A 12,588-nucleotide genomic window follows, 5' to 3' on the forward strand; every position below is an offset into this window, starting at 1 on the left:
ATGTCCGTTTCGCTTTGGAGGGATGTCTAAAACATGAGGATGTCAGTTTAAGATGGGGGTGGGAGGTATGGAAATGTAAAGAATATCTGAGTGGTATAATTTTCACACGAAGAGTTGCTGACATTTTTGGAGGTCATTCCAAGAGGCGGCAGGAATTGTAATAAAATCAAATGACATCTCTGTAGATACTTCAATGATCAGGGTGTACAGAGATATAAAATTAATGTAGACAAGATATTATATTTAAGCATGATGTTCAGCATAAGACCACAAGACATAGGAGCAGCATTAAGCCACTCAATCACATTTACTCTGCCATTCCAACATGCCTAATTTAATATTCCTCTCCACCTCATTTTTCTGCCTTCTCCACATATCCTTTAACGTCCTTACAAATCAAGAATCTATCAACTTCAGATTTAAACATACCCAATGACCTGGCCTTGATATCTATCCTTGGCAATGAATTCCACAGTTCACTCGCATGAAATAAATTCCTCCTCTTCTCTGTTCTGAAGGAATGTCCCTCTATTCTGAGGCTGTACCCTCTGGTCCTAGACTCTCCCACTTTAGGAAACATTCTCTCCATGTCCACTCTATCCAGGCCATAGGCAAATGGGACAAAGGCCCATTTAAATTTTGCACAATTCTGTGACTCTACTTTGAAAAAAATATTCTTACTACTTTACTCTTCTGTCTTTCAAGGTCAAAGCATACCATAGCAACTATGCAGTTTAAATTCAATCAACCAATTGTTGTAGGTGCCACGGTAGCATAACTGTTAGCATGACGCTATTATAGCTTGGGGTGTCAGAGTTCGAAGTTCAATCCTGGCGTCCTCTGTAAGGAGTTTGTAAGTCCTCCCCGTGGAAAGTGTTGGTTTTCTCTGGGTGCTCCAGTATCCTTCCGTAGTCCAATGATGTACCAGGTAAACTAACTGGTCATTATAAATAGCCCCGTGATTAGGTCATGGTTAAATCAGGGTTGTCGGGGTTGCTGGGGAGTGAAGCTCGAAGAGCTCAAAGTGGCTATTCTCTAAATAAAATAATTAAACTAAAATAAAGAAATGCTAAAGATGTAACAATGATCAGAGGCTCCCCACACCTGTAAGTACAGATAATAAATGCAACAGCCATATCCCACAAATTAAGAAAATTTAACAACAAATTCCCTCAGTTGTCCCCCTTATCCAAATGAATGGGTATGAATGCACCTGTGTGGGAGTTACTGCTAGGCAAAAGTTAAGGTAATGTCCAGGCAAGGATGGCTTACTGATATGGTTCAGTCAACTCATGCAAGAAAGGTCTTGCTGTCTTCTTGCTGCTGTCAACAGGTAGAAGGTACAGGAGCCTCAGAACCCACACCACGATGTTCAGGAACAGTTATCAACTATCAGGCTCTTGAACCAGAGGAAATAACCTCACTCAACCTCACTTGTCCCAATGCTGAACTGTTCCCACAACCAATGGAGTCACAACCTAAGGTCTCTTCATCTCATGTTCTCGATACTTATTGCTTATTTAAAGTTCAAAGTAAATTTATTATCAAACGACATATACGTCACTACATACAACCCTGAGATTGGTTTTCTTGTGGGCATGCTCAGTACATTCAAGGACTATAACTGAATCAATGAAAGACCACACCCAACAGAGCTGACTAACAACCAATGTGATAAAGAAAAACTGTGCAAATACAACAGAAAAATATAATAACAATAAATAAATAAGCAATAAATATTGAGAACATGAGATTAAGAGTCCTTGAAAGTGAGTCCATAGGCTGTAGGAAAGGTTCAGTGATGGGGCAAGTGAAGCTATCCCCAAGAGCCTGATGGTTGAGGGGTGGCAACTATTCTGAAACCTGGTGGTATGGGTTCTGAAGTTCCTGCATCTTCTTCCTGATGGCAGCAGTGAGAAGTGAGCATGACTTGGATGGTGGCGACTCTGCCGAAAGATGCTGCCTTCCCGTGACAGTGCTCCTTGTAGATGTGCTCAGTGCTGGGGAGGATGGGCTGGAACGAATACACTACTTTTTGAAGGATTTTTCGTTCAAAAGCAGTGTTGCTTCCATCCCAGGCTATGATGTGACATGTCAATATACTCTCCACCACACACCTATGGAAGTTTACCAAAGTTTTAGATGTCATGTTGATTCTTCATAAACTCCTAAGAAAACAGAGGCATTGCAATGCTTTCCTCGTAATTACACTTACATACAGGGCCTACAAATGCCCATGAATACCAGCAAGAAAATTAATCTTGGGGTTGTATATATGTAGTTTGATAAAAAACTACTTTGAACTTTGAAGAGGATAGCTACCCTTTGCACAGCAGAGGATAGCAGCTATCTGACATACTAATTCTGACGTGTTATTAGCCTTTAATGCGTAGATTCTATTGGCTGTTAATAACTGTAACTTGCTCTCTTCTAACTGCTGTCAACAGTTAGCAAGTACATGGACCTCAGAACCCATACCACCAGGTTTAGGAACCGTTATTACCCCTCAATCTTTGGATTCTTGAACGAGAGGGGATAAATTCACTCAACTTCACTTGCCCCATCACTGAAATCTTCCCACAACGTATGGACACACTTTCAAGGACTCTTCATCTTATGTTCTTGATATTTATTGCTTATTGTTATTTCTTCTTTTTTGGTATTTGCACAGTTTTGCACACTAGTTGTCCACCCTGTTAGTTCATTGATTCTATTACGGTTATTGGATTCAATGATATGCCTGCAAGAAAATGAATCTCAGGGTTATATATGGTGACCTATATGTACTTTAATAATGAATTTACTTTGAACTTTGACTCTGTGGTCTTATGGTCTAAGAAAAAGAAAATGAAATCAAACAGACCTGCATGGATGGACTTGATCACATTTTTGCTTGCCTCAATAAAAGCCACAAGTGCTACCATCACCGCTGTCATGGAGGAAAGGGCTTCCTCTGTCCCATAACGAGAATATATTGGCTTCCCAGCCTCACTGAAGACAAATACATGCTTGCGGTGTTGCTTCCACGAGTCGGCCGTGATGTCCTCCTCCTTGTCACTCAGCACCGATTCTCTGCGAGGGCATTCAGACAGCACCTCACCATCTGCATCACTGTCTCCCATCTCCTTGTTCACATCCATCGCCACACCAGTCAGCTGGGTGCTCAGCTGTTTAAAATCTTTACTGATCTCTTCGATTTGCGATTGTTCATTGCCTTCCTTCTCCACACTGTCCAGGCATGTCTTCACTTCATCATCCACAGTTAGGTCTTCGTAGGATCTTGTGTGGACAAACATTGCACTCTCCTGCCCTGCACCTAGATAAAGGAATAAGCAGTTTACTTATATTCATTCTCCTACTCATCTCCTCACTGATAAGTGCTAAGCATGAACAATGTCTATGTGACTGAGTTTCAGTCGTCTTTTAGAGCATTCAAAGATTTTTAACCTACAATACAATCATTCTCAGATAACAGATAATAATCTGATCATGCTCACATGATTTGCATGGAACAATAGGCACTTGGAACAAGAAATTCTTTCATAATAATGCACTGAAGCCTACAAAAAGTAGTGAACTCAGCCCAGTCCATCATAAGAAAAGCCCTCCCCATCAATAAGCATATTTACAAGGAGCGTTGGCACAAGAAAGCAATATCCATCCTCAGAGACCCCCACCATCTCTATTCAAAGTGCAATCACACCCTCCCTCACCAATCAGTTTTCCTCTGCTAGGTTTAGTGGCAGTGCAGGTAAATAATAAGGTGCATAACGAGGTAGATTGTGAGGGTCAAGAGTCCATCTGATTGTACTAGAGAACAAGTTAATCAACATACTAGCAGGATGGAAACTGTCCTTGAGCCTGGTGGGATGTGCTTTCATACCTTCTGCTTGATGGGGAGGGAAGAAAAGAGAATGTAGGTGGTGTCTTCGCTGCTTTACTGATGCAGTGAGAAGTGTAGACAGAATCTATAGAGGGTGGGGTGATGCTGTGATGTGCTGAGCTCTGTTCATAACTCCCTGCAGTTTCTTGTGGTCGTGTGCACAGCAGAAAATACATCAACATCTGGGTTTTGGTATTTTCCAAAGCCCATGTCTCAATGCACTAAGGTTTACAAGATCCCCGCCAGCAGCTGCAGGGAAGTATGATACAGCATGATCTGTGGTTTAACATTAGATTATTTTGTCAACTTTTGCAGAAGTGTAACACTGGCAAGTATAAAATAAATTACCTTTAAATCTCCCACACTTGGAAAGCAGAATTTTAACAGATGATTTTTTTTTTCCCCCACCGCAGACTGTAAGGAGCTTGTATTGCCTGGCTGTGTGAGTTTCCTCTTGGTACTCTGGCTTCCTTTCATAGTCCCAAAGAGGGATGGATTAGGAGGTTACTTGATGACATGGGTGTAATTAGGCAGTGTAGGCATTCATTGGAGCAGTTACCAAGCTGTGTAACTAAATAAAGGGGTGTATGGAGTGCTTGGGGAGGAGAAGCCGGTGAAAGAGTGAAAGGGCTTGTTGTGTACAATCTGGGGCAGCTCAATCACCTTTGTTCCCCACCAGACACTCAGCTCTTACCTGTGATTCTAAGTAGCTACTTGCATGTAACGGCAGCTGCACCCTGATATACAACTTCAACAGGCAGTAAACTGGGCGAGGGTAGCCACTGGGGCTTATACCCTGGTGAGTTAAAGTCATGCCTGTCCGAGCATGTGAAGTCAGCTCTGGCAGACGATATGTACAGTAAGATCCAATGACCAGGAAGGTGGCCCTGCAATGCTCCAGGCATGAGAAGGAATTGAAGACATCACGGTTATCCACTGCAACCAAGGAAGACCCCAGCTTGTCATGACTACTCACACCACTGGACCTGGACTTCTGAGGTTGAGAGTGGAAATGCCCCAATGCAACGACTTTCCCACTTTAAATACTCTCACTTAAGCAATGTAAGAGAAGAAGACAGAGAATATTTTTTTCCTCAGTTCTAGATAAGGATGACTTACCAGGCTCCGTGCCTTCCACCAGACCTGGAGTGGGACTTTCTGACCTGCTACCACGCTGCAGCTCAACTGGAACAAGGGAGCCATTGACTTCCCAGGATACTTTCCTATCGTGAACATCAGCCTCCATGTTCTTACTCCTTAGCTGACTGGAAGCAAGCAAAAAGATAATTGGGTGGAATGAGCAGAGTCTATTTAAATTAAATAATAATGCCTGGAGGGGCCAGGTCTCCTGAGCTAGAAGCTGAGCACATCACATAAGAACAGAAGACACAGGAGCAGAATTAGGCCATTTGGCCCATCAAGTCTGCACCACCATTCAATCATGACTGATCCTTTTATTTGCCCTCCTCAGCTCCACTGTTTTGCCTTCTCCCCATATCCTTTGATGCCATGTCCAATCAAGAACCTATCAAGCTCTATCTCAAGTACAACCAATGACCTGGCCTCCACAGCTGCATGTGATAACAAACTTCAGAAATTCAACATCCTCTGGCTGAAGAAATTTCTCCACATCTCTGTTTTAAATGGATGCCCTCTATCCTGAGGCTGTGCCCTCTTGTCCTAGACTTCCTCACCATGGGAAACATCCTTTCCACATCTACTCTGTGTAGACCCTTCAATATTTGGAAGGTTTCAATGAGATTCCCCCCCATTTCTAAATTCCAATGAGTGCAGATCCAGAGCTATCAGATGTTCCCCATATGATACCCCTTTCTTTCCTGGAATCATCCTTGTGAACCTCCTCTGAACCCTCTCCAATACCAGCACATTTTTTCACAGAGAAGTCTAAAACTGTTCACAATACTCAAGGTGTATTATAATGCCTCAGCATCACATTCCTACAGTTGTATTCTAGAATTGAAAATACACGTGGACTAAGATGTTAACTGTCCTGTGCTATCATTAGTTGATCTGCCACCTGTCTTCAGGAGTTTCGGCCCGCTTATGATCAAGACTCCCTCGAGGTGGTGGGCCAGCACCACCTCCCACTGATGAGCTTAACAACTTGGCATCTGCCTCTATCAGAGTTGTTGGTCCCTTCCATCCAACAGATAGTCTACTCTTCAGGTATCTATGCAGCTACTGAAGAGTTTACAAAAGACAGATACACTGTCCGACTATCTGCCCCTCTGGACGTACTTAGTCCACACCCATGATGATCCTACCTCTGCTGCCTCAGCTACAGCCCTGCTGGTTGACTTGATCTCTCTTCTAGTAAAGCCAAGGTCACGCAGCCACTTCTGGAAAGTGAACGCAATAAAACCACGGCACCCTACTTCGAATGGATAGAATGAGACCTTCCACCCTCTGTCTCTGCACTCTGATCTTAATTCTGCATACTTGGTTAACTTGCGCTCATGGGCTTCATCGATGTCTTCCCAGGGGAACCACTTCTCTACTGGTGACCAGATGATTATATCTGGACGCAATGTGGTGCAAACTATTTACTCTGGGAAACTGCCTTTCCCATCCAGGTCGGCCTTAACACACCAATCATTGGCTGAAGAAAGTCTGCTTGATTGTGGGCCTGTGCTGTACACCCTTGACTTCTTTCACAAATGATATGCAATGTTCTGTGCAGCATGGGGCATGAGATAATTTGTGCTGCAGTACTCCCTGCTCAACCGCTTCTGTTACAACTTTGAGAACGTTGTTCTGTCTCCAAGTGTACATGCCACTGGAAAGATTGACTCTGCATGCACTTGAAATATGCTGAAGTGTTCCCTTCTCACCACAAGCAGCGCACCTGTCTGTCTTATCTTCATACCAGGTGTTGAGGCTGGCAGGTGTTGGGAGCAGGTCATACACTGCTCTATATAGAAAAGAAATATAGACTTCTTGACTTCTAGAGTTCTTGAAATGAATGCTAACAATGCATTTGCCTTCCTCACCACTGACTCTACCTGCAAGTTAACCTTTAGGGTGTTCTGCACAAGGACTCCTAAGTCCCTTTGCTTCTCAGATTTTTGGATTTTCTCCATGTTTAGAAAATAGTCTGCATATTTATTTCTACTATCAAAGTGCATAACAATGTATTTTCCAATATTATATTTCACTTGCCACTTTCTTGCCCATTCTCCTCAACTAAGTCCTTCTGCAGCCTACCTGTTTCCTCAATATTACCTGTCCCTCCACCAATATTTGTATCATCTGCAAACTTGACAACAAGGCCATCATCTAAATCTCTGAGACAAAGCATGAAAAGAAGCGATCCCAACAATGACCCCTGTGGAATACCACTACCCACTCGCATCTACTGCATCCTCTTTATCTATCCTACTTGTAATCTCCTCAAAGAATTCCAACAGGTTTATCAGGTAGGATTTTCCTTTAAGGAAACCATGCTGACTTTGTCCTATGTCACCAAGTACTTCATAACCACATCCTGAACAATTGACTCAAACATTATCTCAACCACTGAGGTCTGGCTAACTGGTCTATAATTTCCTTTCTGCTGCCTTCCTCATTTCGTAAAGAGTGGAATGACTTTTCCAATTTTCCAACCCTCTGGTACCATGACAAATTCCAATGATTTTTGAAAGATCATTACTAATGACTCCACAATCTCTATCACTACCTCTTTCAGAACACTACAGTGCAGTTCAGCAAGCCCATATGACTTACATACCTTTAGGTCTTTCAGCTTTTTGAGCACCTTCTCCCTTCAATAGTAACTGCACTTACCATAGATTCCGGACTACAGAGCGCACCTGATTAAAAGCCACATGCTCTAATTTTAGAAAGAAAATCAATTTTGTACTTGTACAAGCCGCACCGGATTTTAAGCCGCAGGTGACTCACGTTGTAATATGAGATATTTACACAGAAAGATATTACACATGAGGATTTTTTAACTTTTAATTAAATCCGTATGGTAACATAAACAAATACATATTGCAAATGCTTTTCTTTGAACAGTGCCTGTAACACAGCTACTTTTAAATATACATACGTATCGGTAACACACAAATTACGTTGCGTATACTTTTTTACTGAACAGTGCACGAACAACATTCCAATATCTCCTAACGACTGGTAAAAAAAATATATATACTGTAGCCTACCAGGAAAAGTTATTGATCGCCTTCTTCATCTTCCTCCTGCGCACTAAAACCATCAAAGTCCTTCAGTGTCCGAATTGAATAACCTCAGGATCTCGTCACTCACTTCAGTCTCTTCGTTGTCGCTCTCACTTGAGCGCACGCGGTCCTCTTCATCACGCAGCAGTCCAGCCTTTCGAAACCCGCTGGTGATGGTGGATGTTGTGACACGGCTCCACACGTTTAGGATCCACTGGCAGACTTGAGTTAAAGATGCTCTTCGCATGCGTCCTGTTTTGGTAAAGGATTTCTCGCCGCTCGTCATCCAAGCCTCCCACTCAACGCGCAGCGCCACTTTAAATGCCCGGTTCACGCTGATGTCCAGTGGCTGCAAATACTTCGTGGTGCCCCCAGGAATCACAGCTGGAATTGAGTTTGTACTCTTGATGGCAGCTTTCACTGAACTTTCATTGTCAGCCACTTAAAAAATCACCATCAGTGGAAGCTTTAGTCCGGATGCTGTGCAGCTCAGAACACAAGTAAAATGCGTTCTCTCATGACCACTTGTTTTCAGTGTGATGGACGAGTCACCTTTTTTATTAACAGTCCGAGTGAGAGGCAGGTCAAACGTCAAAGGTACTTCATCCATATTTATGATATCATCTGGCCCGATGGAATCCTCCGCTATCTTTGTTTGAGTGAATGTGCGGAAGTTAGCAAGTTTTTCCTCGTGGTGTCGGGAGGGAGCTGCTGACACAGAGTCGTGCGTACCCTGATGGAACAGGCCTTTTCGTCTCATAAATCTAAAACACCACAATGGCCCACCTCTAAAATCTTCGATTTTCATTTTGGTGGCGATTGCTTTAGCCTTCAGTCTGATCTGCACGGTGGAAACACTGCGGCCGCCTGCTCTCTGTGTGTTAACCCAGTCTTCAAGAAAGTTTTCAAGTTCGGGCCATCTGCTATGATTACCTCTGAAAGCTTTTGTCGTCTTTTTGCATTGACTCAGTTCCTCACACTGGCGTCTCCACCGTCTCAACATCGATTCATTTATGCCAAGATTATGTGCAGCAGCTCGATTTCCTTCTTCAACCGCCAGATTGATCGCCTTTAACTTAAAAGCTGCATCATATGCTTTTCTTCGAGTGTTTTCCATGTTGATGAGGGTGAGTACAAATGACTGATTTACAATAATTTAATTGTGAAAGTGCGCTTGATTTATTGTACAATTTCATTGGACCTCTGTGAACTACTCATCAATTTTATTGGTCTACTGTTACGAGGCAAAATGTTTTTGGCGGCATGAAAAAAAACATGTATCAGCCGCACCGTAGTATAGGCCGCAGTGTTGCCACAGTGTTCAAAGAGTGGGAAAAAAGTAGCGGCTTATAGTCCGGAATTTACGGTACTCTCTTCCTTCACACTTTTCAACATTGGGCATACAGCTAGTGTCTTCCACAGTGAAGACTGATGCAAGATACTCATTTAATTTATCTACTATCTCCTTGACCTCCATTTTACCTCCACCCTCATTTTCTTGCGGTCCTATATCCACTCTCACCTCTCTTTTATTTTTTTTTAACATACTTGAAAAAGCTTTTTCTATCCACCTTGTTATAGATTGCTTTCATATTTCATCTTTTCACTCCTAATTATTTTATTTACTCTGTAGGTTTTTAATCCTCTATCTTCCCACTAAATTTTTGCTTTTTTGTATGCCCTCTCTTTTGTGTTTACATTAGTTTTGACTTCCCTTGTCAGCCATGGTTATATTATTTTGTCATTTAAGTATTTCTTCATTTTTGGAATACACATGCCCTGCACCTTCCTCGTTTTCCCCAGAAACTCACACCATTGCTGCTCTGCTATCATCCCTGCCAGCATCTCTTTCCAGTTTACTTTGGCCATCTCCTCTCTCATACCACAGTAATTTCCTTTACTTCAATGAAATAGTGCTACATCAGACTTTACTTTCTCCCTCGCAAATTTCAAGTTGAACTCAATCATATTGTGATTACTGCCTCCGAAGGGTTATATTACCCTAAGGTCCCTAATCACCTCTGGTCCATTACACAGCATGTAATCCAGTGTAGCTGAGCCCCTAGTAGGCTCAACGTAAACTGCTCTAAAAAGCATTTAACAAACTCACTCACTTGAGATCCATTACCATAACAGCCTCTCAAGGATCCAGCTTAATTTTTTTCTATAATACACTATTATACCTGAGTGTATACACTCCCTTTATTAGATACATCTACTCATTTATGCAAATGTCTAATCAGCCAAACATGTAACAGCAACTCAATGCATAAAAGCATGCAGACATGGTCAAGAGGTTCAGTTTACTTGGCTTAGAATTGGGTTTACTATACTTATTCCTTATATCTTGTTGGAATTCATTCAGGGTTGTGTAGGTTTTGTCATCATTATGAAAACAGTTGAATACATACTGTTACAGTGTGAAGCGTACAAGGTTGAAAGATAACAAATACAAGCTTCATTACAACCTTCAGGGTTGAAAGTTTTTATTTTAAATCTTTATAAGGTTATGGGAGTGACTTTAATTTAATTCACAGTATTGTTTCTCACTACTTACAATTTATAGAGCTTTTTGGGGTAATTTAGCTTCTGTTTGAAAAAGTAGTGGTAAGGATTTTATTTCCCAATTTCTACACTACTGATGGTAACGCACCTTTAAAATGGACTACCAACCATCACTAAAAGTCAAAAGAAGTAGAAGGGGCTCGTTTCCTTTATTCCTCATATCGATCGAATCCCTGGCTGGAAGGCTGGCAGACTACTGAACTCTAAATCCAGGGAGGATTTGGTGAAGCTGATTCGGGTTGAAGCAAGGGCTGAGCCTGCTGTTGGGAGTTTTCTTTCAGGGAGGGAGTGCGGTAGAGATGGCAGGAAGCAATGGAAAAGATGGAGATAGCAAATAGGAAGTGGTACTGGGTGGTAGGAGTTGTATGAAGAAAGAGAAATGGCAGGTGTCTGGGAAACAGAACAATAATCCACTGATTGAGAACTGCACTGGCTTATCGTCCAATGATGAAGACAGTAGGCAGGATTTAAAGCAGGAAGGAAGAGTTTAAGGTATTGCTGAATTTTGAATGCGGACCTGTTTCTGTTATCAATCCAATTGATATTATGAGCGCAAAACCATTAAGAGATGTGGCACTGAGCTTTTGTAAATATAGTAAGCAATGTGAGAAAGCTTTAGCATGAAAAGCTGTGGGAGGGAAGAAAGAAACACAAAAAAATTACATTGAACGACATGGATTTTAGGCTGTAATCTCTGGAGTACCTCCAGATGTATCTGGAGGAAACGGAGAAAAGTTGTAGTTGCTAAACTTTTAAAAGGGGTTCATGGTGGAGTTAGGACAGATAGCTTATTGCACTTAATTAAATTTGATGGAAAAATTATGCTGGATAGGATTAATTTAATAATGAGATATATGGTTCAAGTCTACATGCTGCCCCCGAAATATTTTCAGTGCCAGAGTTTGGTCACGAAACAACTGTGTGCAAGGATTAAAAAGCTGTGTGATTGATGTGTATGATTGTGCAGATCATGATTACAGTAAATGTGAAAACAGCATTCTCAATCTTGACACCTACTAAAATGGGTATTTTAAATTGTAAGCCAGACTTTACATCTTCAAATTGGACAACATCTGTTCAGGCTGCATAGCCTAGGCCTGTCTATACACGACATGGGAGAGGGGGAGCAGTAGTGGCGGGGGGAGGGGGACACGAATAAAGCGGCCACAGTGTAGTTTCTTGCAATGAACATGAAACATAAAAATTTACAGCACATTATAGGTCCTTCAGCCCACAATGTCAGAAACATAGAAACACAGAAACCCTACGGCACAATACAGGCCCTTCGGCCCACAGACTGTGCCGAACATGTCCTTACCTTAGAAACTGCCTAGAGTTACCCATAGCCCAGGGGTGGGCAAACTTTTTGACTTGAGGGCCACAAAGGGTTCTAAAATTTGACAGGGGGGCCGGACCAGGAGCAGATGGACGGAGTGTTTTGGTAATACACCTCATAAGAGAAAATAAAATATCATGGGATATGTAGAAAACATGTGCTTTAATTTCAATTGAAAATGAACAAATGCATTACAACAAAATATCTGTCTTTGATGTCCCATGGTATTTAGCTATTTATTGAAATGACTTTTAAAACACTGAAAATTAAATGAAATACAGCTTTTTTAATAGTAACAGTTATTATTTTAAAGCACTGAAAATTCTGTTATCCTTCAAGATATTATCATCATCACTCTCCTCCTGACTGTCTTTATTTCAAAAACGGTAGGAGATGCAGGTCTACTTGTCCTGCTCCTTCTTATTCAATTGTCCCCTGTGCCAAAACTCAACAACGACCCGCACAATGACAGAACAGTGAGAGCGCACCAGTATGCAGAGCGCGTTATTTGATCTGGAGCGCATTTTTTATTTTGAGAATGTACGTGCACCTGCGCACTACTCATGTCCATCACTTAACGGAAATGACATGTAACATGTAAAGCA

The 12,588-nt window shown here is 41.9% G+C and overlaps 1 protein-coding gene across 1 annotated transcript in view; it reads right to left on the reverse strand.

The window, feature by feature from the left end:
• The window catches only part of mon1a (MON1 secretory trafficking family member A), a 63,636-nt gene that overhangs the window by 21,015 nt on the left and 30,033 nt on the right, over window positions 1-12,588 (reverse strand). Inside the window, exons 2-3 of the mRNA XM_059944607.1 lie at window positions 5,003-5,148; window positions 2,864-3,316 (exon numbers count right to left, since the gene is read on the reverse strand). Coding sequence (XP_059800590.1) covers window positions 2,864-3,316; window positions 5,003-5,129 — 580 coding nt within the window. The 5' untranslated portion in view covers window positions 5,130-5,148. The remainder of the gene's footprint in view (window positions 1-2,863; window positions 3,317-5,002; window positions 5,149-12,588) is intronic.

Source organism: Hypanus sabinus, chromosome 19, assembly GCF_030144855.1.
Source record: "Hypanus sabinus isolate sHypSab1 chromosome 19, sHypSab1.hap1, whole genome shotgun sequence".
NCBI classification, from domain to species: Eukaryota; Metazoa; Chordata; class Chondrichthyes; order Myliobatiformes; family Dasyatidae; genus Hypanus; species Hypanus sabinus.